A 27,110-nucleotide genomic window follows, 5' to 3' on the forward strand; every position below is an offset into this window, starting at 1 on the left:
GTGCTGAAATACACCTTGCTATTAATCCCCCTCACAGTAACCCCCCTTCAGACACACGCCATTCTTCTTGACACTTTCTGAAGCTGTTCTGCAAGGCCTTTTTCGTGCATGCCTTTAATTGTACTGTCATGGTTGCCCTGGTGTCCTGACTTCAAAACATTGACCTTTCATGGTCATTTTGACTTTGAGGAAGAGCAAAAAGTCACACAGTGCCAGATACATGGAATAAAGCGGGTGAGGACACACAGTTGTCTTTATGGACCTGCCTTTGTATTGGCTAGAACTCGACAGCTGAATTCACTGTGCTTTTAATCACGCTTTGTAAAGACTTTCATGAAAGAGGATTTTCAGAACTGCTTCATAAACTGGCAAGCATGTTGGGATGATGTGTTAGAAGTGAGGGAGAGTATTTTGAGCAGGACTAATGGCAATGTGTCTTTCATATATTTTGATTACTGCTTGTATTAGAAGCAATCTTTTTGGTGTCTAATCTGAGTATTTTTAATGTGTCTTTATTTGTCCTTTGTTGGACTTTGTCCATCCTGTTGGTACGGGGGATTGAATCCATTGCACCATGAGCTGCATTCAGCCCTTGTTATTTTTTGAGATAAAATCTTGCTGAGTCCCTAAGTTGTTTGAGCTGAGCACAAACGTGTAATCCTCCTGCCTCAACATCCCAAAGTGCTGGAATTATAGATGTGTACCTCCACGCCCAGTTCACTGGACACTTAGAAGAAATCATTTTCTGCAATCATGAGACAAACTCTTTCTTTGTTGATCCAGAAGAAAATGAATTCTTTTCTTTAAAAAAAACCAAATGAGTTAAAAGTTGTTTTATAAGTTGGTTATTTGGATCTTGAATATAGGTCCTCAAGGAATGGCAGATTTAATAGGAAAACAGCCAAGCTCAAAAAACCATTTGATCCCAAGTGTATCTAAACGTGATAAAATTTTCATCATCTCTTTTAAAAAGTATCTGTGGGAAATGTTTGTTTTACTGAAAAACAAACAGTCAAAAACCAGAATAGCTTTTGAGAAAGTATATATTTGTGACAGTGTGTGCAGGAATGTCGGTATCTTTCTATGAGTGGTCTGGATCTGCACAGTGACATTGTGTCTAGGTCCTCTTAAAATCTACATAGTAGGGGCTGGAGATTTAGCTCAGCGGCATAAGCGCCTGCCTTGCAAGCAGGCGGTCGTGAGTTCAATCCCTGGTACCAATAAAAACCGAAAAAGACAAAAAAAAAAAAATCTACATAGCATTAGGCTCACCCTTACCTGGCTCAGGGTGGAGACTGTACCTTGGCGGATGGGTAGTGTAAGTAGGACAAGGCCAAAGAAGAGGATGAGATCAATAGCCTACAAAATGAGGTCAAATTCCTGCTTTGAGAGATCATTTCCTTTACACACTCAAAGAAACCATCTTTGTCTTCTTTTCTGTCTGACATCTTTTGCTCCTTTTCTGTCTGACTCAGCTACTGGAGTTGAGTCTTTCTATAAGAATCCTCTTGAAAATATGCACTGAATGTTGGAGGTAGGATCAGATTCTCTAAAACCTCTTTCAGCTCCACAACACCAGGAATCCAGTGGTACACCTACCTTTAGGGTACACACAGTCTACTTGGAGAATACAGTGCTGTAAAAAAGCAACTATAACATGTTGTGTAGTGCAATAGATGCCCTCACTAGGTACTTAAATCAGTCATAAGGAGTCAAGAAGGTTTTCACCTTCAATTCAGAGTGGTTTATCTTGGATACTGGTTGACAGTGATATTTGTCACAAGAGACCTTGTGGAACTTTATTATATATACACTGTATTAGCGTTCTCTAGAGGAACAGATTCAATATAAAATATAAGTATGATTACACATGGAATTTTTGAGGTGGGCTGACAGGATCAGAAGTAGAAGAATCCCAATGACTGCTGTAGGATCAGAGGCAGTAATGGTCATCTGTGTGATGGAGAGCTGGAGGGTCCAGTAGCAGTCAAAGGTTGAAGACCTGGAATCTCACTGTACAATCACTGGTGCGAGTCAGGCTGAACAGTGTGCATTGGAAGCTAAAGAATCACTGCTAGGAGGCTGAAGAAACTGAAAGCTAACACCCAAAGGCACGGTAGAGACTAGAGCTGCTCAAAAAAAGGGAAACACGGGGCTGGGGGTTTAGCTCAGCAGCATAAGCGCCTGCCTGGCAAGCAGGCAGTCGTGAGTTCGATCCCTGGTACCGATAAAAAGGAAAAAGACAAAACAAAAAAAAAAAAAGGGAAACACTTTGCATTCTGTGCAAGCTACAAGCCTGTTGACTGATGCCACCCATATCTGGGGTTGGTCTTCCCTCCTAAATTTGCTGACACACTCGTCAATCATCTGCAGACACACCTGGAATTTACTAATCTACTAGTGGATCTTACTCAAGTCAAGTTCATGAATCACAATTAATTATCACATACACTAACTGTCAACACTTTGAAGTGACAGTGAATCTCTAGCTCAAGGTGTTTTAAACTCCTTCCTAACACCCAGAAATGGATTGCCTACAATTTTTTTGAAAGTCATTCTTCCTGTCCAACACCAATGCATATAGCCAATTATAGCAAAAATGAAGAATTCCAATGTTACCACTGTAAGTACTCTCAAAGAAAAGCTCAAGATTGTGAACTACCACCAGGTAGCTCTTTTCTGGGGAAAGAAAGGCAGAATATTTAAGAATAGTAAATTGTGGGCCAACAGTGGGAGAGCAGACTTATAACCCCAGCATTCAGGAGGCTGGGGCAGGAGTTCACTATGAGTTTGAGGCCATTCTGAACTACATAGTCCAAGGCCAGAGTGGATACAATAGTGAGACCTGTCTCAAAAAAAATAAGCTAATAAATAAAGCAAATTGCTTTCAAACTAGACACAAAGGAGGGAACACAGGCGAAGGCATTGCCACTGGCAGATCTTTGCATCCTAAACTGGGTGAATAGCACCTGTTCCAATTCTACCTGAGTATTTCTCCTTTTAGATGTGCAGGTTATGACAATACTCAGTTTTCAGCTTGGGTAACCAGGTGGATGGTGGTGCTATTTGGCCTCACATAGATTTGGGCAGCGCTTCCCAAATCTGGTGAATTGGAATCATCTGAGGTACTTCTTAAAAATTCAGATTCCTTGATCCTATCTAGACAGATTCTTATTCAAAAATGTCACAGTGGAAGCTGGGACTCTATATTTTTGTTAAGGAATGTAAAACTACTTATAGGTCACTGCTCACTATTATTTAAGTAAGCATATACAGTAAGTAACTATACAGGAGGATAATGTTTATGACCACTGCAAAGATTTTTTCCTGGCTTCTGCTGAACATAGTAATCCATGTACTAAAAAGATTGAGCCTACATGTAAAGAATGATTTGGAGTCAAGAAAAATATGCAAGTCAGTAATTTAGATTCTATGGACTTTTTGTTTATTCCAGTAGGTCCTACACTGTGAACAACTCTTAACCATCTGAGGGGGTTTCCGTGAGCCAAGTGATAGATACTTCATGAATCATGACCTTTTAGGACCCAGATTTCAACTTATTATAAAAGACCAGCTCACTAGACATCTTTAAATGTTTCCTTAACAAGACTACCGAAGTTTAAAAAAAAAAAAATAAGACAAGTTTTGTCAGGTTTCCTCATTTGAATGGGTAATTTGTCAGCAGTGATAAAATTCTTCAGAATATTTCAAGAAAACTGCATTTATATGGTTAAAGACATTGATTCTAATGTGGCTGCTTTGAAATTACTCATTTTAAACTGCCCAATTAACCACAGAATCATTTATTTAACTTGAAAGATTATGACTTTGGGAAAACTTTCAGTTTAACTGGAAGTGACTTAATTTTTAGGTCATTCAGAATTATGGTTTCTCAGAAACCCATGGTTTTTGTTTTGGTGAATATTTTAAAATCTTATGTAAGTATTTTATTTATATGCACACACAAACAAATAAAAACTCAGATTGGCTCTTAAGTATGTGAACTAAAAATGATTTCTGATTGAGTTTGGCTCAGTTGGAGTCAAACAATTTCCTCAATGTTTAGAAAAGTGGGGGAAACATATCAGGATGTCAAATGTTCTTTTGCAACAAGGAAGCAGCTACACAAATCTTATGTGCTCAAAGTAACCAGGACTATTGATACAAAACAAACAAATGAACAAAAAGAAACAGTAACTCCCCAAACTACTTTCAAAAGGAACATATTAAACTTGATTTCCTTAGAATAACGTTATTTTTTTCACACTAGTAAATCAAATACCAAGACTTGTATATCATGCAAATTATTACTGAGTTTCATTTTCTGGACCAGAATGCCTACTTAGTCTCTCTTCATAAAAAAACTTTGAGGACTTTTTATGTTTGCTGCTTTTGGCAGCCTCATCTGAAATTTTCCATTTCATGAGAAGCATCAATTTTCCACTACTGCCCATGCCACTGATTCTTCGTTCAAATTAAGACCTCTGGCAGAGCCTCAGATGTCTAGTCTCCTTATTTGGGTAGGGAAGTTGTTGGTAGTGATAACATTTTTCTTTTTAGGAATTTTGCAAGAAAACTGGTGCATTTATGCTTTCACGTCAAATAAAGATTTTCTTTTTGTACCATCTTTTTCCTAACCAGCTTCTTGGGAATTAAGAAATGCTTCAATTAACGCTGGACGACCTAAGTTTTCTTCAGGTTTCCATGTGTGGTCAGCATCTGCAAATCCATTCTACTCCAGGAAACACTCCAGTTAGTCCAGTACCTGTTTCACCACAAATTCTGATTTTTTTTTTTTTTTTTGCTTTTTCCATTTTTTCTTTCCCATTCTTTGCGATGTAGTTGTGTTGAAAACCATTTTTGTTGCAGACCTGGGAAAACATTACATCTTGGATCCTTGTATCATGAGTCTGCAGATTTAGAGATGCTCACAGGAAGCCCCACTCACATCCAAGGAAAGGGGCACAGTGTGCTGCCAATACTGTCATTTTTACAGATACACTTGCTGTCAGTTTGTGTTTTGGAGTGTTTTGGAGTCACTAAGACTAGGATACAAATTCCTCCACTTGGAGTGTGGAAGAATTGCTAAGATGGTCAATTCAGTATTGGACATGCCGTGGCTCATCCAAATGAAGATTTTTATAGACAGTTGACTATAATGGTCTGGAGAGATAGGTGATTTACAGGCCTAAGTAACCATCATAGCATTTGGGTGGTTACTTAAGTGATGGAAGTGAATGAGGTCACCAGGTGCTACACATAAATAAAGAGTCAGAGAGGCCAGGCTCTCAGCCCTGGAAATCTTCTGTATCTCAGCCAAGCTGGTCATGTACTGCTCTTAGAGAGTGCTGCTGGTGATGATTGGATAGTTTATAGTAGCCAGCAAAGAAATGAAAATGGTAAGAGTTCATCTCTCCCTTTACAGGATCACCACTACATTCTGTAAGAAGCTGTAGGAAATCATTGTATCATACTCATACCATGGTCACATTTTAAAATAGAACATTAATTAATGTGAGAGATAAAAATAGTTTATGAGAACTTTTTCCTATGTAAATCTAAGAGCATCCTATTTTCTGTGCTTTGTCTACTGCCTAAGTGGAAGACTTGCTGGATTTCAGAACCTGGGTTTCTTTCCCAAGGAGAATTCCCTGAGCATTAGGGAACCAGAATTCCTGAGTTTAGATTTTTTATTATACCAGATTCATGTACAGATGAAAGAATCTCTTGAATACATTTAACCATCTACAAATCTTGAATAACTTGCATTTCACTGTCTAGACCCCTATCATATTCAGAATGCTAGTAAAATGTTCACTATATTTACCAATTAAAATTCATTTCTATGGTTCAGTATGCTAATTAGCAAAGCATCTGCTGTTAATAGAGACACAGATAATAGGATTGCTCATTATAGCTACCTCTGGAATATGACTTTCCTGGCTAGAATATCAGCTGACCTCCCTATGTTGTGCATATATCATTGCAATGCTGACAGTGCTTCGATTATTGCTTAATCTAAGAAGCACCTGAAATATCACAAAATGCATGTTGAAAAATTCTGAAGAAAATAAATCATAACACTAAAAGATGGGCATAAAAATAAGAGTCAGAAGATAGGCCATGGATGTTGCTGTGGTTTGGATACGCCCGAGTTTGTCTTCTAATGGTGCATGTGTTGGAGGAGTGCTCTCAGTGTTGGTGATGCTGAGAAACAGGACCCTTGGAAGGTGTGGCTTAGTGAAAAGTTCTTAAGTCATGGGGGAAGTTGTCCTGAGAAGGGATTACGATTCCTGAGCTCTTGTGAGACTTACTAAAGTGTGAGCTTGACCCCTGAATTGCCGTCTGTTTTGAGATGTAGTCTCTTCCACATACACTACCACACTGAGGCACTACACACCAAGGGGTCCTCATCAGAGCGGTGCTGATGGCAGTCTGTTGCCCTTGACCCTCCAGAACTGTCAACTATGTAAATGTCTTTTCCTCATAGAGTTAGCCCACCTCTGGTGTTCTGTTATAGAAATGAAGAACATACTAATACAGATGCCACAAGAAAATAATCCTTTAAGAACATAAACATGTTTAACCTTCAGATGCTTCTAAGAGGTCAGGTAATGAAAGACGAAAACATGTCCATAGCTTTGACAATAAGGAAGCAATTGCATTGCGACTTTGAGGAAATACCTTCACTAAGTATTGGCAGTAGGAGTCTTGCTGTGTTGGGTGAGGAGTGAAAAGGGCCGTGGATACAGAAGGCACATGCGTTAATTTTACAAGGCAAAGGAGAAAGATGTGGAACAGAAACCAGATCTGGCTGAAAGAAACACTTTGTCCTTGTGATTTTTATTTGTTAGTGTTAAAATGAAGAAATTGCATGCATGATTAAATGTAGCAAATAGCCAAAGAGAGGAAGGGTAAAAGGCCAGAAGAGTCCCCCACACCCAGAGGAGGGCGTGCGGAGGTGGAGTGTGGAGACAACAGTGGTGACTAAGAAAAGGACATTACTATCTCCATGGTGATCAGAAGAGGAAGTAACTTGAGTGAGGCATAGTACAGCTCGATTCATGTTACATGGGTTTTGATTGTAGGCCGTTGTGTGTTTTGTGTCTGAAAAAAAACCTCAGAGATTAATTTGATTTAAGCAATTAATGTTCACTTTATTAAGACTGTAAACTCAATTCTTTTTGAGACTTTATGTTTCTCTCAGAAATTTTACTCTAGAAATCTAGAAAATTGGATAGTCACTTTCTAGGGACTTATAATTAATGTTTGGTCCTTTTTGCCAACTTAAACACATTCAAATATTTTAAACAACATTTAAAGTTATCTATTCTACTTCCTTTTTAAGTTCCTCATTTATCTGCGTGTACAGAATCTTCCAACTGCTTAATAATAAAGCTGTTAAATTTATTTGGTAGCCATTAAGTCCTCTTAAATGTTATAATAGTATGTATAAACCTAGGAGGAGTTTAGCCTAAAATCAGAAGTCTAATAATTCAATTGTATATTTTCCTTTGGTTTTCAAAACCTGTCACTCTAGTAGGTCAAAATCCATAAACATCAATAGGATAGAAAACTAATGTGCACAAAAATATTAATAACATGGCTTTGAGGCTTTAAATCTTTCTGCATTTAATCTTTAAACCTTCCTTAGAGTTGAGTGGATACAATCACCAAGGAAGAAAATTGCTTGGAAATAACTGAGACCATTTTCAGCCAGATAGTTTGATAGAGCTGCAGGCGTCCAGAGCAATTGACATCCCCCTGTTGTCACACTGAGCCCTTTTTTAGAGTAGCAGTGTCAAGAGTTACAGAACTTAAAGCGGATGTGGTCTCATAAATCCTTTTGACCACATCTCTGAATTCAGGTTACACGCAGTAACTGATTCCTCATCTACCATGAGAACAGGAGAAGCAGACTTATAGGTACATATAGTTCCATCTAAGCATTAAGGCCTTTGAATTTAATGGTATTCTGATATTTATAAATTTTTTCTTTTTATATCTTTGAACTTGAAAACCTAAAATAAATAAAATTTATTATTTTGTTAGGGGTAAAACCCAAGTGCATGGTAGACAAGCATTCTATCACTAAGCAAAAACCTCCAGCCTCAAAAATGTATTTTTTAATTTAAAAATAGTATACTTGTTATGTAAATATCTTTTCTAATTAAAGAAGTTTGAACCTGATAGAACCCCACATTCTTACGTATTCTTGGGACTGCTCACTGGTTATAGATATTTACACCATCTCTAATTGAGTTTTGGATATCCTTGATTAATCCATGCCTGATTCGCTGTTGAAGTATGAGTTCATTCCTTTGAGAGTCTGTGTGGAAAAAGAAGGAGACTAAGGCGGCTTTCATCTGGTGCTTCTGTTTTCTCTGTAAGTTAGAACATGAAGTTATCTGTTAAAGAAGGTGGGAGTTATGAGGGAGGTGAGAAAGAGCTTTAAAATAGATTTGAGAATGGAGCTCTGAGCTGATCTATGCTGTCTATTGTATAGTCTCAAAAGTAAGTTACATTACATCCTTTTAAAGTGGGAACAGTATTCGTGATGATCTATATTTATAATTTACATTGAATATTTATGTTTTTATATTAAATGTTTTCATGTAGTCCCTTGAGTATTTGCCATTAATAACAAATATTCTTTGCAGCTGATCACATCTGAGCTTAGTGTCAAAGAACTTCACTACTAAAGCAATTGAAGGATCATTTATTATGCAGCAAAAAGTTCGGGATTCATTTAACATTTATTTCCATTTGCTAGTCAATTACCAGCTGTCAGAGCATATTAAGTATTGTTAATTCGAGTTAGAAGCTGTCACCCCTAAGTGTATTAACTCTGCCTAATCACAGGTAGCAATTTGTCCCATGAAAGAATGATATTAATCATCAACATCCATCTGTCTTCATGATTGTATAAAACTGCCACTGGGTCCCATTGCTGAAGTGACGTAAATCATTTTAGGCACCAAAAATGAAAACCGACAGTCGTAAGTGTCTTGATTCACGTTAACAAGCTTCTCATTGTTTCCAGGTCAAGGAAAAAAACGACAACTTTCAAAACTTCTTGTTTTTTAGTCATAAAAACGCAGTTTCTTATTACTGTTACTAACTAATATTCATGGAGTATTTATGATATGCTAGTTATCATGCTCACAACTTTATATGAATTACTTATTTTACTTTTCCCAGGACCTGTGAAGTTGTTAGTTGTTACAATTCTTATGCCACCATCACTTGCATTCTGCAATGAAGGATTAAAAGAAATTGAGTAATTTATTACCCAGAATGACTTAAACCCGGGCCACTGGATACCATAACCCTTTCTCTTCACCACTGGTCCTCACTGATAGATGGTTTCCGGTGTTCACTAGGTTAATCAGTTAGGAATACATTTGAGTGTAAGTAACTAAAATGCAACATATGGTTGTTTACAGAATAGTAATTCATTTTTTCCCACTTAATAGGATGGGAATGTAAATAGCTACTCACTCTGTTTTAGTGCTTTAACAGTGCTGGGACCAGCAACTTCAGTTCCTTCTCCAGTTCCTTTTTCTAATGGCAGCAAGAACAGATACTTCAATCCCAGGCATCATGCCTGAGCTCAGGCAGGAGGGTGGGAGGGGAAGGAGTTGGTACTAGCTATGCTGGGGTAATTCATCATCACAGCAAACACTTTCCTGTTTATATGTCTGTGGGTACAAAAGTGTTTTACACAACCACCCTTACCTGCAGGAGTGGAAGACAGGAGCAGAAGGGGTTGATAATGGCTGATGGAACAGCCTTGGGCCAAAGATGTAGCATTCACAAGCTTCGCAGGAATTTTTCACATCTGTTTTAATGGCTTTCTTTCTTTGAGTGAAAGGCTGCGTTATCTGTATGGTTAATCCGTAAGATATTTATTCTTGTCCTGTTTTCCAGAATATGTGTCCAGATAGTAAGTGAATACTGTGATTCCCTTAATGCAGTCAGGAATCACTGGTTGCAAGTAACAACAACTAACGGACACTGAGAAAATAGATGGATTTTGGTCACTTATCCAAAATATATTTATTATGCACTTATATTCCAGATACTCTTCTAAGCTCTGAACATGTGTCAGTGAACAAAGCTTCTGTTTGGTTTCTGTATTTTGAGAGAGGGTCTTGCTATGTGGTTCAGGCTGGCCTTGAAAGTACTTTATAGCCCAGGCTGGTATGGAACCCACTATCCTCCTGCCTCAGCCTTCTGAGAACTTGAGTTACCTGCATATGTCACCACACCCAGCAGTGAGTAAAACTTTTTTTTAAGAGTAAGAAAAAATAAGAGGGAATTGCACAGAACCCAAAGGGAGAAGGCAGCAGGGCCTCAGGAGGGATAGAAACCGAGGGTGGACAAGCTCTCTGAAATCCAGGCGGTCTGAAATCCAGGCGGCCTCTCTGAGCAAGCACATCCTGCTTTCTCCCTGGCCGCTGTGGGAGGATGGGTCAGCCCAGAGACCCTGACTTGTCATCTACCCCAGCAAGCAGCTCACGCTAAAGCAGACTCCAGTCCCGATTCCAAACACTTAGACAAGAGAATTTGGATCCATTGAGGCCAGGGACAGTCTACCACTCTTCGCATGAGGGGTGGGGATACAGGCTCACCTAAGAGGAGCAGATGCCTGGGTAGGCAGGTGTCTACCTTACAAAGCTTTCTTCCCTGCTGTCCACCACCGAGCAGCTGTCCGCGCCTCTGTGACTGCCCAGTCCACCGCCCAGAGGTGTGAAGGTTAATCCCGCCTTGAAGAGCACATTTGTTCAGCTCTGTAAGAGCTGCCGGTGTCAAGGTTGTTTTGAACGTTTCCAAATCATTTTCATGCTGATATTTATGTCTTTTCCCCATGTGCCCCTGCCTGCCAGATAACAGAAGTGAGGCTCCCTCTCAGTATAGACTGAGCCCTCAGGAGCCAGCACCTCTATTAATCTATTCTGTTCCAAGGTGCACATGGTAACTCGAGTCAAGATATTCTTTCATAACCCCGGTAAACTGTAAGTCAGTGAGATCTAACTGTCGTTGATTTTTTTTTTTTAACCTTCTCTTTGTTTCCAGCCAGTGAGTGTTTTTACATTCAGGCATGAACTGAATTGCTGACCTTCTGATCTGTTTCTCTGCAGGCTGTGGATTCCCCTCCGCGGGGTGGAGGATGGGCCGGCTGGGGCTCCTGGGGCAAATCTCTGCTTTCGTCCGCATCTGCCACAGTGGGTAAGCATGAGCTGCTGCGATGGAACAGTTTTCAGAAGCCCGGCAGGGTAGGACGTGGTGATTGTACCATGTAATGGCGGAGTTCACCATTAGCCCAAAGGCAAACCATTTTTAGTGTTTCTCTCCTACGTGGATCATGTGTATTAATGGATTTGTTCCTCAAAGTAACCCTGTAAGGAGGTACTCTTGCTTTCTCCATTTTACAGACAGTAAGCTGAATCATAAAGATACTAAAACCTTGTTCAAAGTCAATAATGTCTAGGTTGAGGTTAATAAGGAGAGAATAACAATTAATATACTGTGTATCACGGTCTCACAAGAATAGCTGAGATGTTATTCAGAGTACAGATCATTTTAAAAAAGATTGTCTCTTCCAAAGAAGAAACAGACAAAAAGGACAATACTTTCTTTTCAATGGACAAACAGAGCTCAAAAAAATTAGACCTCCCAAAATAAAAGACTCAGTCAAAAAATGGGCAACTGAAAGGAATAGACTTCTCAGAAAAAGAAGTAGAAATGGCCCGTATACATACGAAAAAATGTTCAGTATCACTGGCCATTAGAAAAATGCAAACTAACTATACTGAGACATCATGTTACCCCAGAAAGAACGGCCTTCATCGAAAACTCAAGTAATAACAAATGCTGGCAAGGATGTGGGAAAAAAGAACTCTCCTACATTGTGGGTGGGAATGTAAACAAGTACAATGATTTTAACCACTATATTTTCTTGCTTTTTAGCATGTAAGAGTTGAGCTTTTATAATATATCCTTACAGCTTTGGAATTATCATCCCAGTTCAGTATTTTTAAATGTAAAATTTAATTACTTCTTAAACAATTTTGATAATCATTTCATCAGCCATACGTTAAAATACAAATTGAACAAAATATTCAGGTGGAATGAGTATATGTTGTAAATATCCCCAGACTAAAAGTTATGGTAATTGAGCACTCACTGAACTCTGAGTTTCCTGGCTACCAGTAAATGATTTATTTATCATTGAATGATAAAATTTAGTTTATCTAAACAAATCTATTTGCTGGTCTTAAATTTTTTTTATTATTATTTTGAGGGTAGTGAAATGCAACAGAACAAGACAGAACATAGCCAGGTGAGACAGTGCAGTGGAATTGGTACAGAACGTCACAGCAGGTTACCGGGATAACAGTAATAGGTACCATAGTAATATCTTTGTTATCTTCACAATAGTTGTTCTTTCAATCAGGTATAGCAAAATCAAACCAAATACAGAACACTATAGAACTTATCAAAACGGAATATTGAATAGAGCAACACAATTAATCAGAACAAAGCAAAACAGTGATAACAATATTTGCCTTCAAAGAGATGGTAAAAGGAAATCTCCCCTATTTGCTATGTTGCAGATGGTCAGCCTCCCAAGAGATGCTCAGACCTCTGCCTCCCATTTGCTAATGGTGGGGGGGGGGTGCGGATGGGATGTTTGATTCTCAGCCCGTACACTGGTAGGCTCACAGCTGCTTACTAGGGAGGCGGGGTGGTTGCTTGGTTTCCCAGCACCCAAAGTTCCAACATGGCAGAGGTCTCAGGAGACGCTGGGTGGTGCTCCTGCTCTTAAATTTTTAAAGAAATTTCCTGTATTTATTCTTAATCAAAGAGAAAGTATAATGGCCAGTATCTTCGTCAGTGCAAATTTATCAAGGTAACTCTTGCTGTTACCTTTTTTTCTTTCCTTTTTTCTTTGTTTTTCTTTCCTTTTTCTTCCGTGATGGGGATGAAACCCAAGGCCTCACCCATGCTAGGCAAGTACCCCACCACAGAGCTATGTCCCCAGCTCTCCTGTTATATCCAGTCTTCATGAAGACTAAAGATAGTTATCAACAAGTTTAACATAATTTAGCAAACACATTTCATGTTGAAGGTGGAAGGTTAGAAGTAAGACAGGGAAGCCACAAGTGACGTGGCTTTTGGATCTCCTACCTTAGGTATTTTTAAGGTACAACCCACAGCCATGGTGCTCTTGTGATGGGCTGTGAAGTAGTCCAATTCTTGGTTGTTTCTAAAACCAGGAGAGCAAGAAGGCATTGAGGTCTCCTGCCTCACCCCAGTAGACCACAGTCCCAAGAGTTTCGAAACCAGATCTCTAACTTGATAGGCTTAGACTGCTGAGAAGAATGGATAGACTGTGTTTACATTGCTCTCAAGTGTCAATTTTCACATGAAGAATCAAGCAGGAAGCACACAGGGAAAAACAAATGTTGCCTATCTGGTGTGAGCTTGGAGAACAGACTTTCTCTATTGCTAACTGTAGGGGCCAGGCATGTCTTGGACATGACAAAGGCAAACAACAAAATTAATCAGATCAAAATGAAAAGAACACCTTTTGTTTTCCGAGAAGGACCCCCAAGGGTGAAAACTAGCACCCGTGGATCTCCTCCTTTCTTAGAAAAATGTTTGAGCTTTTAGTGTCTTTCAAAATAGGAGTGATTTGCTTCTACAACCAAAAACTAAAAATAAGGCATCTTTAAAAATTGAAGTTATTCAAGATAAATAATATGTTTGCCAATTATACGACTCTTTTCATGGTTTTTTATCATAAAGTAGAAAATGTTCCAGATGATTCTGGTAATAATGATGTCCCAAACGACTGTGTTTTATAATAAATTTGGTTCTGTTAGAGATGGAGGATTTACTTTCTCCCAAAATTTTAAGTGTACACTTCCCCCACAGCAAGTGAAGAAATCATCTGCCCTGTGGGTAGCAGTTAGAGGTGCTCTCTATGCACACGGAAAGGTGCACCTGCCTGGAATGGCCCTAGCCTAGCTGGTGACACCATTACTTCTCATCAGTCAGCGGCTCTACCTACTCATTGACCCTGGGCTTTGCTGAACCTTTATAAGATTTTCCATCCGCAGGCTGTTGAATTTCCTATCCAGCACCTGTTCTAATTTGACACTGGCACAGGTGCAACCCTGGTTCAGGTGGACCATGCTCCAAGGCCTGGTTCAGACACAGCTGACAGATGATGCTGACTTTACTACATCCTGATGTGATTTATGGCAAACCCGGCTCTCTACTGGCAGACACTGTGGACTTGATCTGAAGTCCCTGTCTTAATTTTAAGCCTAGGCTTGTGTTTGATTTTGCTTTGAAGTTTCCCTGTGTCTGAGGCACTGTGACGTTGATGAAGTACTGAGGCTTGGAACTGTCGCAACACTTGAAAACCCTGGCTTTGTTTAGTGCTTGATCCAAAAGAGGGGAAAAGGTCCATTGCTCAAGGGCAACTGGATCTTCGCGCCATGATCACCACGGCCACATTCCTGCTTGTGAATTTTGAAGATAAAGTTTCTCTGCGATTTCATGGCATTTGCACATCACTGCATATCAGAATGAAATTCAGTTACCTTCTTATTACTTTTATTGCTGTTAAGAAATCACCACAGGGGCTGGGGATTTAGCTCAGTGGCATAAGCGCCTGCCTTGCGAGCAGGCAGTCGTGAGTTCGATCCCTGGTACTGATAAAAAATGAAAAAGACACAAACAAACAAACAAAAAAAAAACAAAGAAATCACCACAAATGCAGAGGCTTAAAACAACAAGCACTTGTTATTTTGCAGTTTCCCTGGGCCAGGGATTTACGTTTGGGTAGTTGCTCCCCATCTGGGCTGAGGTCCAGGTATCACCAGCTGTCCACTCATCTAACATTCGCCGTGGCCTGAGGCAGCATGCCAGCTTGACCGTGGCAGATGGGCAGTACAGTTAGCAAGGACCCACACAGAGGATGAGGCCAGGAGCTGCATTTAGCTGCCACCTCTACTTTGAAGGAGTCATCTTTCGGGGTTATTCAGATTCTTGGCAGGATTCCTTGACAGGGCTGAGGTCCACATCCACTCTCTGGGCATTGGTTGAGGGTCACTCTTGGTTCCTAGAGGCTCCCCTAGATCTTTCTGCAAAGCAAGGATGATAATCTTTCCAATACTTCAAATGTCTACCTTTAGCCAGGCATAGTGGCCCACATCTATAATCCCAGCACTTGGGAGGCTGAGACCGGAGGACTGCTCCCTGTGCTACACAGTGAATCCAAGGCTAGCCTGAACTACGTGCTGAGACCCTATCTCAAAAAATGAAGCAAAAGGAAACAAAATCTCTACCTTTAGGTAGAGGTCACTCGTGTTTTAAAATTCACCTGATTAATTTAGGCCCATCAAAGATGTCTCTGTGATTAACTGAACAATTAGGGAACCATAATTACATCTTTAAAAGCATTCCTTTGAATTCCCAATGCAACTATCACAGGAGTGAAACCCCATCATATCCACAGACCTGCACATACCCAAAGGGGAAGGGACTCTATACACACATGCATCTGGAGATAAATCAGTGGGTACCATCTCCCTGTGCTGCCCACTTTCTCTTCTGTTGGACTCACCCCCAACAATCCAAGAAACTTTTTTTAACGTTACATTTTATTGGTACATTTTAGATATACATAATGATCATAGAGAATTTGTACCTGTACGTGATATAACTTGTCCCCCAGCATTTCCCTCACCCTCCCTTCAACACTTCCTGAAACTCCGCCCTTTATATGGCTCTGGTGACATGCTGGACTTTGAAAGGGGAGTGACCTTAGCATTTTTCTCTTTTTGGCACCCACTGGGGAAAAGAGTACGTGAGGAATTCACAGGAATCTTGAAATATACACATTCTGAGAATCTCTTTGGACAAACCTCGGAGAGGCAGGCACTAAAACTGCCCATCACCACTGGGCAGTGGACACAATAGAGACGTACCAATACCATCCCCAAGTCACTCCTAAAACGTGTTGTGGAGACTTCTGGTCAAGATGTACTGTGACTGTACACAGCGAGAGTAGCCCAAATAATAGCTACATGTAATTAAAACTGGCTAAGAATCTTTGTGGACCTTACACATAAACTGTTTGAAAACCAAGACAGCATTCATGTGTTTCAAGGCTTTATACAGGCAGCCATAGTTGGGAGTTTGACAAAAAAGTAATAAAGGACTCACGGGGGTTGGAATGGGGCTCAACTATCTGTGAACAGAGACATTCAAAAGTTCCGGGTTCCTCCTGGACTGTGGTCTTCATTGAGTTGCTATCTGGGGATTGGTAAGCAAGACACAACTTCTATTCCACTCGCCCATGCCATCAATCCCAGGGCTTTGCAGCATTAGCAGTTTGTTATCACAGGGCAAAGAAACTTACTGGAAAACAGAGCACTCCCAGCAGTAGACAAGCTCTGGAAGGTGTATAAATTGCCTGTGGAAAGTAAAGAAAGAGAATAACTGTCTGTTCAATTGCAATTGATTTCCTCTCAGTAGCCTCATGTTACCCCCCAAGGTAATTCCAGTTGTAGACAGGAGGGAAAAGCATGTAGTCCTTAACAAAACACGGTGCTATCAGTGGAGCGCTAGAAATAGAAGCCCAAAGTTCTTGCTGTTGGTGACAAACTCAGTCACAATAGCTGGAACTGTTTAGAGTTGGCAGGGGAGTCATTGGAGAACAGCAGCTTTTGGAAGGAGGGACCCTTTTGGAATAAGCACTGTACCCAGAGACCTGAGACCCAGTCCTGAATACAAGAGACTTCCACTGCCTAGCTACATTATGTCCTTAACCCCTCTGGGACACAGGGCTTGTTGCTGGTGTTCAGAAAGTATGGTTAGGAAACTTGAAAAATTCTAAGGCCTCTTCCACCTTCCAGAATGAGAGTCCGTTTTCAGGGGCTGCCCATAGAAATAGATATTTGTAACCACCATGCCAAGTGGAAAAATACAGTAAAGTGCTTGGCATTTTGCTTTGCTGTACTTCTGTATCTTGTCTTTTGCCTCTTACTTTGGCTCTAAGGTTAAAGAAAAACAAGAAAAAGGCATGTGCCTCGTGCATATATAACATCAAACATTTCGCAGCCAACAGTTCTTCTCAGAGAGGCCTTACCTCTAGGGTTTGGTTCATTCACAGCAATACTCTTATCACGCATTCCAAGAGTCGATCTGCCACTCATGCCTTTGGGCAGGTTTACAAAGTACAATAAAAATCTTTATTATCGCAGGCAGAAAGCACAGTGCGAAATGTCAAAAATATTAAAAAAACAAGGAAATTTTTGAGGATAATTTCAAAGTGATGTTGTGACAAGCAGTTATGATTTCCCACAAGCGTCTTACAGACCTAACTCATTCTGAAAATTTATTGCTATGCCTAGAGTGATAGACGAGTAATCAAAATGATTATTGGCAGTGCTGGAACATATACAAGGATCCCAAAGCAAAGGCTCAGAACAGGTAGACGAGAGCAGTTTATTTCTAGACATAACAGAAGACTGAAATGTTTATTTGAAATTCTAGTTTTGACAGTTTTATGAGTCTAAACACCCCATACAAGAATACCTGAGGTTGGCTGGCGGTGTGTGTGAAATGTGTCTGATTGTATATTTACTTTTTTAAAATTACTATTATTTCTCTTTCCCATCCTGTCCCAAGTTGCACCTTTTTTTCCCTTCTTCCACATTTTAATGAGGCCCTTCTACCAGCTCTGTCAAAAATAATGACAGTGTTTATTACCAAGGATGGCAAATATGTCAAAATGGTACTACAGTGAGGTTCGTCACTGTGTAAATCTCTCTCAATAGTGTATGGATTTGTTTCAGAAGGTGGCATTGCCAGTGATGTGAAAAGTCTCAAAAATTGTTGATACAAAAGGTGGTGCTGGTGCCTGGAGTTTGTCCACACCCCTTTACATTTGATAAATAAAGCACAAGGGTTCATGAATTTCGGTGGACTGCGAGGCAAATATTATCAGTTTAGTAACACTCTGTCAACTTTGAACCTGAAGGCGTGTGAGCATGTTATTAGAGAGTGGATACAGGCATCGCTGTGAGAGGGAAAACTTCTCCAAAGGAAGGACTGGCTGGTTCTTCTTTTTGCTGCAGTATAGTTTACTTTAGCTGAGCATGGTAGCATCAATCATGTACTTTTCTGAACAACTATTCTTCACAACCTTAAATTCACAATAGAATCTAAAATGTAGTCAAGATTTTTTAATTGCTCCCTTTCTAAAACTCACCCAAGGAGGAGGGTATACTGATTGGTACAAATTTTTAGAAGAGCACTAATCACTCTAAATCTTCAAGTGTTCACACTTTGTCGCCCAGGAGTCACATTGTTTTGGTTTGCAAAAGTTCATTCACACAGGTGTTCAGTGTTGCAGACATTTGAGGTAAAGCAATAAGCAAATGAGACAAAGCCCCATCCCCAATAGGGCTTGATGCTAGTGGAAGAAGATAAACAATAAACAGTGCATGTATTGAATAGGAAAATTATGTAGAGTGTCAAAAGATGGTAGTCTATAAAATATACAAAGTACAACAGGAAAGTAACAGCCAGAAGTACAGTTTAGTTTTAAAGAGGGTGGTGAGGGTAGACATTGATGAGGTGGTATTTGGATGAGGATCTGGAGAAGGTAAAAGGGTTCACCACATATAAGAAACTTGAAGCAACCAAAGTGTCTATCCATAAAAAGCTTTTAAAATGTAATCTATCCATTCAGTAGAATGCTATGCAACCAGTAAAAAGTTAGTAGATCATAGTTCTAGGTTTGATTCCCAGAACAGAGACTGAGGCAGAGGTTATGAGCTGGAGTTTCACTGGGATGCACTCTCAGAAACAAACCTTCAAGAGAGCAACAGATTGGAAAGAAAAATGGGACCAAGGGAGAAGCACCCCCACAACAGAGAACTCAGCCTATTCCATCATAAGCTCAGGGTTTGCGGTGACTCTTCAGGATATCCCCATTAGTGCGCAGAACCGGGCTTTTGTATCACCAGCTGCCCTCACTGATCAGCCATTGTAGCACAGTCTGGGAACCCAACTGCCTTGGTCAAGGACAATTCCAGGGAGACATTCTATAGAGAGCAGTCAGTAGATGGTGCTCCCAGCATCGGGAAGGGGAGCACTGCGACCCCAGACCCTGCACAGCCTCCCACTGTCCACCCCGACTGCCTGGGCTGAGATTTCTGCTGCGTATGGCCAGGTCCGGAGCATTTGTATGTAGGCATATGCTTTTTTCTTTCCTAAAGGAGATCACAATAAAAAATTCTTTTTTTTATTTTTATAAAGAAGGGGAGAAAGATCTACTTAAAGTCTTAAAAGCTCCAAGCACTCCTCATTTTGTAGATTCCTCCTATATCTCAGGGAATATGTTAAAGTGAGTCCATACTCCTTTATTAAATATTATTTATATATCTGTATGAGTCAAGTTTGAGTGACAAGTTAAATTCAGGTAGGTATTAGTATCTCATTTGCTGTTTTCTTTCTTGTTTTTTAAAGCCAAAGTTTTTGTCAGGTCTTAATTATTTCTGTAGTCCCTTGTAAGTTCATAGATTGTGTTGCCTATTATATCTCTGCAAGTTGCCTAGATAGAAAAAGTCTGGTCCACGTTCTGTTGTTTGGATTTCTATAATGCTTGTCTTTGTAAATATTATGTTTTACTTTATAAATAAGCATATAGGAAGATGCTCAATTTCACTAATCATCAAAGACTAGCAGATCAAACCCACAATGTGCTACCACCTCCTGCCATGACAATTATTTTTAAAAAACCAAAAATAAATGTGATAAGCATGTTGGTTATTGGAACCCACATGTGCTGTGGTAAGGATGTAAAATACAATATCCACTGTAGAAAACAGTATAAAAGTTCCTCCAAAACTTAAAAATAGAATATATAATCCAGAATTTCCACTCTTAGATGTATAATCCAAAAATTGAAAGTAATATCTTCAAGAGATGTTTGTTACACCATGTTCATAGCATCACTATTCACAATAGCTAACACATGGAAGCAACTCAAGCATCAGTCAACAGATGAAGCTACACAAAAAGTGGTGTCGAATATCATACAACCTTAAAAAGACTGACTTATGCTAAATATGAATGAACCTTGAAGACACTATGCACAGTAAAATCGGCCAGTCACAAAAATACGAATACTATACAATTCCACTTATACGGGGCACTAGCAGAAGCAGTGTTCATGTGTCTGTGATTTTGAATGGACTTCACAAAATCATCAAAGTGGAATGATGTTTGCTAGGGGCCCAGGAGAGCAGATGTTACAAACCTTTCAGAAAAGATGCAGCTGCAGAGACTGAGAGAGGTTACCTAGCTCACCCACACTGCACAGCTAATGAACAGTGTAACCAGAATTCCTCCAGGACTCCTAAGTTTAAGACATTTTCCATTACAGTACAGGTGACAAATGAAACACCATCCAATCATTTAACATTTGTTTTAAAATGCTACAGTATCACAGCATTTATACAACATTCTTGTTATACTTCTTTGCAGTACTCACATTTTACTGCAATAACAAAAGGAAAGGATATTCCATCTTTAGTCTATGAAATTAAGAGGGATTTTGTTTTCTGAGGCTTGTGGTAACATGAAGAAACTTCATGAACTTTACCCTGGAGTATTATTCATATTTATTATTTTTCTTCTATCAATACAGTCTAGTGAATTTCCCTGGAAATGAATCACTCCCCATCAAAAGTTAGCATGACTCCATACTACTATTTTCTTGTTCTGGGCACTAGATGTCACACTCAGTAAAGTTTTAGAAGTTACTCCTCAAAGTAGGGTGTGGCTTTAGCGTGCAAACCTTCGCTGTGAAAAATGACAAAGCTTAACTTAATATTTCTACTAGAATGCAGTGAAGATGTGCTTTTACTAACAAAAACATTTAGAAAAGAAACATTAACTGGCAGATACAGTTGCAGGAGCAGCCTGTTTTTGTATCTGTTAAATAGACACTCCATTTTATGCACATAAAAATGGTACTTCCTTCCATAGACAGAGCAATTGTTCTGGAAGCAGCTTATGCACAGATACTCATGACCATTTGTGTTCTGAGATGATGAGAAACTGCTATACCTGCAGAGAACCCCCAGTAGGACCTTCGGTTGTCAGGCGTGGAGATGGGGAAAGAGGAGATAATGACTTTGAGGTTAATTAAACTCCGAAATGTTCTTGGGGAGGGAGGTACAGTCACCTTTCTGATGGTTTAAGCAGATGGTGCCTCCCCACCTCTTGGAACTCATTTGTTCCTTGGTTTTGGCTCTCAGGAATCTAGATGAGAATCATGGGTTGAGATTTCGATGTATATTTTCCCATTTGAAAATATGTGTGCTTTCTTAAAATGTTAAGGAATGTGGATGCAGTATGTAAATGAATGAGATGATCCTGTCCCATGACTTAACATGTGTGACCAAAATTTCAGTTAAGTTTTCACTGAAATACTCAGAATTCATTCAAATCCAGAAAGAATTCATTCAGGTCTTAGTTTTAGCTATTTATTTTTTCAAGGAACTTGGGCATGAGTTTGAACTGTGTCCAATGATCTGTATATAAGTATAAACTTATTTATACTTGGAATTAAAGTTGCAAATTGTGTTTCTTAAGTTACACAGGTTTCTAGGTAATGTATAGTGACAGGTAATTTTCACTGGATATAAGTACTTTGTATTAAGATTTCTCTGATAAATAAGGTTACAATTGCAACATTACCCTGGGTTTGGATTCATTCATGTGTTTATCTTATTTAGGACATAGGCAACTGGTCATTTCAAGTGTGTTCTGATTCTATGTGATTTTATTAAGCCTTGGGTCCTGCTGTGACTTGGGACTTTTCCCCCACATATTAACGTTGCTGTGGCCTTGTGAGGCCCCAGGTGAAATCCCATTTTCTGCCTGTGTGTGAGGTTGGGAGCACTGTTTTTCAGAGTTCACACAGCCACTGGGACCAGGCAGAGGCTGTTCAATCCTTCATCATCAGACCCAGGACTCAGAAAGGTTCCAGACCTCTGGGACCTGGAGGGGAGATTTCTACAGAACAAAACACAGACAGTGCAACTGCTCTTTTAAGTAAGCACTGGATTTTGTTCAGTGTGAGTGGGAAAGTCCACTCTGCATTCACCCTTGGATATTGAATCCACACTGTGCTGGGCTCAGGGGACACAGGTATTGCCCTGCTCTAATGAAGTAAAACCTGTGCCCTTAGGCCTGACTTGGACCATTACTGCCCAAGACAATCGCTAGCTGCTTGTGGCCTTTCTGGTTTTCACTACTTACCTTTCGATGTGGAGATGTTAGCTTAGACCCTTTGGACTAACTGAGACATAGAAGGAAAATACTGAGCTCAACTGATTTTAGTTCAGCCAATACTAATTGAGCATTTACAGTGTGCTAGGAATCAAACCCGCATGGCACCAAAAACTGAATGATGTGGATCTGCTCTGAGGCACTGCGTCAGCAGGGTAAGTCAGGCTCGCCACTCAAAGACACTGTCTTGAGTTTGGAATCCTAGATTGAGGCCAACACTGCAAGAAGTAAAAGAGAACAATAAAACATCTGGGATCTCTTTAATGTATGAGGCATGATTTTAAAAAACACACTGGCTGTTTTTTAAAATGTATTACAGTACAAGACACATTGCCATTAATTCTCCTCAAAATACTCCCTCTCACTGTGAACATACTTACCCCATCCTTCTTGGCTTGTGTCTTTTACTGTACAAGCTTTTTATATTTAAGCATTCGCCATTTCTTCCTTTGCTCCCTGTGTTTATCATTTGCTCCTCACAGAGACCCAGTAAGAAAATATTCACAGAGAAACAAGGTAAATTCTTGGGGCCACTCAACCATCCAAAGTCTGTTTTAACTACTTTCATTCTGTCAAGATCAAGACAAACATCTGCAACTTCACATAGCCTTGTAAGATTAGCCAGAGAATTTGCAGGTTGCGAATTTTTATCTTTTCGTTTTTTGTTGTTCTAGTAATCTAAGCAGGGCCTTGGATGTGCTAGGCAAACTCTGTACCACCGGGCCACGCCCAGCCCAGCCCAGGAATTCCTAGTGTATATGAACCCTGTATTTATTTCTGACAGGTCATGGATTGACAGCAGTCAAGGAAAAGGCCGGGGCCACCCTACGAATTCACAGTGTAAACTCTGGATCTTCCGAAGGGGCCCAACCTGATGCTGAAACCAGAGTCCCTGAAAGTGAGTGTGACGATGACCGTGGGGTTCTTGGCTCCAATACACTGTGCACATGTTTAGTCAGTTCCTAAGTTCACATCAGCATCATGAATCCTAACAGGATTTATTTTCTCACATGACAGATGTGGCTACAGATCAAGACCCTGCAGGAAGCACCCCCACCTCTCCTGCAGCGGGCTCTGGCTCTCGGGGCATGCTCTCCGCCCTCACCAATGTGGTTCAGAACACTGTGAGTGGAAAGCTGCTTCCTGTTTTCCCTGGTGTCTGGCTCCTTTTGATGTCCCTGTTTGCCCGTGACCTAGATACATCAGAGAAAAGATGGCCTTGCTCATGACTTTGGATTATGGTTTTGTTATACTTTCTGCTGCAGAGCAGGTGTAACCTTGGATTCAAAATAATAAGGGCAACATGAAATACAGTTTGTGTTTAAAAGAAAAGAGCTGTTTAGAAAGTGTATTTTTCAACCTGATTTAACACTTTCCAATTGCTGCAAGGACAGTTCCTGGTTGGGGGAGAGAATACTTCTGGAAGAGCTAGACAGCTGTTTTTTCTGGCTGGTTTATCTCTGTAACCCTCAATTTAAAAATATGCAAATAAAACTGTTCAAATAAAGAAGGAACAGTAGGGACTCGGGGGTAATACCCAATATATTTCTGAAATGTTTCCAGATAAAAAGATCCACATTCCTTCCCCATTCCTATGTTCTAATTCCCACTCTGTCCCTTCCTTGAATAATGCTAAAGTTAATGCCTCTCTTTTTGTGATTTACTTTAATTTAAATGAAATTTTTGTTGTTTCGTTCTGTGGTGCTGGAGATCAAACTCGGGGCCTTGCACGCAGGTGCTAAGAGGTGTTCTGCAACTTCGCCACACTACCAGCCCACATATCTTCCTTTCTTAACTGATAAATATCTGTCTCCTTTGTCCCCCTCATACTGGGGATTGAATCCCGGGCCTTTGCACTGACCTACATCCCCAACCCTTTTTGTTTGTTTGCTTGTTTTTCATTTTATATTTTGAAATGAGATCCCACTACGTCACTAAATTGCCAAAGTTGGGCTTGAACATGAGACTCTCCTGCCCCAACCTTCCAGAATGCTGGGATTATATGAATGCATCACCTTACCCAGCTGTGCATTTTTAAATCTGTTTTATGGCATGATTATTGATTGGCTCACATATCTGAAAAAAGGATGAATGTCCAAGGTGAAAATGATTAATAAAATATATTAATTCAGTAAAGTTGAATGTTGCTATTTAAATGGTAATTATGAAGACTAGAAAATGTATGTAGACAATAATATAAAAATCAAATAGATAAATTTTACATAAGGTGGTGAAAAATACGGAATAATACAGAGTGTAATTGCAGTGACACAGTTGGGGCCTATGAGCAGAAGTGGTTTCAAAGAAATGCATCCTGTTCTACTCCCCTAAACAGATTATACAACTCTTAGTTGTGTTAGTTTTTTAAAAAGAAACAGCATTTGACAATGGAATTTTCAGAGCGATAACTATATAACAGAACATGGAAATCAACCTGTCTTATTTCATTAATATATTAATTATTGGTGGCTCTTGCTCATTTCTGAAAATATGAGTCATCTGAGACAGCCTGAGGGCCCCATACTCCAGGGTGCTACATTAAAGAACTTCCTAAATTAACAGGAGTGTTTGACATTTTAATAAACTAATCCAAGAAATTCTGCTACTTAGGTTAAACTGTTTTTACACAAAAGCAACAATGGAATCTCTGCTAATTTTACAGATTACATACATCTGCATCATCTGCACAGAGCTCATAAAATTAATTCCTAATGAGCTTTGGTTTTCCTAAGCATCATTTTTTAATAACACTGCATACCATCCAAATCATATAACATATGGTTTTCCAAGGAAAATAAAATAGGGTTAAATGGATGATAAATCTGATGAGAAAAAATTATGGCTTTATATTGATTTTAATATTTGAAGATAGTGCCAGTTACCTAGGAGCTGCTGACTGCTGCAAAACAACAAATTGTAAAAAAACTAATCGCATGCAATTGTCTCATCTGCAGGGCAAAAGCGTCTTAACGGGAGGCCTTGATGCTTTGGAATTCATTGGCAAAAAAACTATGAATGTCCTTGCAGAAAGTGACCCAGGATTTAAGCGGACTAAGACACTCATGGAGAGAACCGTTTCCTTGTCCCAGGTTGGACTATATTTTTCTTCTTTCAGTCAAGAAAGCAAATAGGTTTTTATGTCTCTTTTTTAAAAGGCCATTTAAAGCACATGTTCAAATTCAAATAGCATAAAAAGAATAGAAAGTGAAAATTAAGTTTCTTTTTGTTTGTTTATTTTGGTATCAGTAACTGAGCTAAGAACCTTGTGCTTGCCAAGCAGGTGTTTATGCTGCTGAGCTATATCCCCAGCCCAAAAATTGAGTTTCTGACACACCCCTTTCCCCAGCCTCTTAATTCCTCAAGGGAGACCATCACTGTTAATAATTTCTTATATTTATTCTCAGTTCTCAAACAAATAGACATATATGCATATGTTTATGTACATAAACATATAGAAGTGTAGATGCTTGTGTACATGAATGTACAGATATTGTGTTATTTACTTTTCTCATTGCAGAGACAAAATACCTGACTCTCGAACTCAAAGGAGGAAAGATTTATTTAGCTCACAGTTTGCAGGGATTTTAGCCCATAATCAGCTGAGTCCATGGCAGGGTGGCATGGCAAAGGAGAAATAATCATGGTGGGCAGAAGGTAGCCAAACAACAAAGATAACCACAGCTCTTTCTATCCCTTACATTTTATCCAGACTACTTAGGGCAGGTGGCACTCACACCCTTAATCTTTATGCAGTTGCACCATAATCTTAGCATTGCACCATGAATCAATCCCAGCATTTCACACTCAGATCCCGAAATCTCTAAAAAAGACCCCCTGCCACAACTGCATGAGGATTTGAGGGAATATTTAGATACAAGTCATACATTCCACCTCTGGTCCCACCAAAGACTCATGCACATCTCTTTATGCAAAAGCCATTTAATCCATCTTCAAAAGTTGCCAAAGTCCTAACAGTTTCAGCCCTGCTGAAAAGTCCAAGTCCAAAATCTCCTTTGAGATTTAAGGCAAACTCTTAGATGCAGGAACCTATGCAAATGAAAAGAAAGTAAAACACTTCCAACATTCAGTGGCACAAGAGAGACATTTCTATTCCAAAAGTTAAAAACAGTGGGGTAGCAAGGAATGGGAACAAAGCAAGACAAAATCCATCATAGTAAACATTAGTTCCCACAGTTCCATTTCCAGCATGTCCAGCAATCTGTGGCAAGTTGTGAATTCCAAAGGTCTTGGGTAGCTCTGTCCCTATAGCACTTGCAATGGTTGTGGCCCCCATGGCTTCTCTCTGAGGCCAGCTCAGCTCCCTCCTTGCAGTTTTCCTCAGACAATCATGCTCCTGGCTTCTCCAAACTTCTGGGGTCTCCACTGCGTCTTTGGCTTCACCCAGTTTCACACACTGACCTCTCAAGGGCACACTTCCTGGCCTCCCAGGCTTTCTTCTGAAATGTTGCCTTCCTGACCCCACAATTCTTGCATTCTGCATGCACCTAACACTAGGACCATGTGGATGATGCCAAGATCTGCTGCCAATTACAGCAGTAGCCAGGCTTCCTTCTGTCTTGGTTGTAAGGGTCAAGTGCCTATAAACCTAATCCCAAGGAACAACTTACCTAGGTCACTGCTTCTCTGGAACATGGTGGTGCTCTGTAGCTTTTTTCTCAATGCAAAGTCTTTCACTTTTACAATTTTGAGACTGCAAAGGG

At 39.8% G+C, this 27,110-nt stretch overlaps 1 protein-coding gene and 1 pseudogene across 2 annotated transcripts in view; one reads left to right on the plus strand and one right to left on the minus strand.

Moving 5' to 3' along the window:
- Positions 1-27,110, plus strand: part of Fam114a1 (family with sequence similarity 114 member A1) — a 73,067-nt gene that overhangs the window by 14,929 nt on the left and 31,028 nt on the right. For both annotated transcript variants that reach the window (XM_013154358.3, XM_013154359.3), the window contains exons 3-6: positions 11,145-11,232; positions 23,174-23,287; positions 23,407-23,513; positions 25,344-25,478. In XM_013154358.3, coding sequence (XP_013009812.1) covers positions 11,145-11,232; positions 23,174-23,287; positions 23,407-23,513; positions 25,344-25,478 — 444 coding nt within the window. The remainder of the gene's footprint in view (positions 1-11,144; positions 11,233-23,173; positions 23,288-23,406; positions 23,514-25,343; positions 25,479-27,110) is intronic.
- LOC111757306 (chromobox protein homolog 3-like) lies at positions 4,308-4,976 on the minus strand (annotated as a pseudogene).

This window comes from Cavia porcellus, unplaced genomic scaffold (genome assembly GCF_034190915.1).
Source record: "Cavia porcellus strain 051 isolate PalLab524CR breed Dunkin Hartley unplaced genomic scaffold, mCavPor4.1 scaffold_30, whole genome shotgun sequence".
Lineage (NCBI taxonomy): Eukaryota > Metazoa > Chordata > Mammalia > Rodentia > Caviidae > Cavia > Cavia porcellus.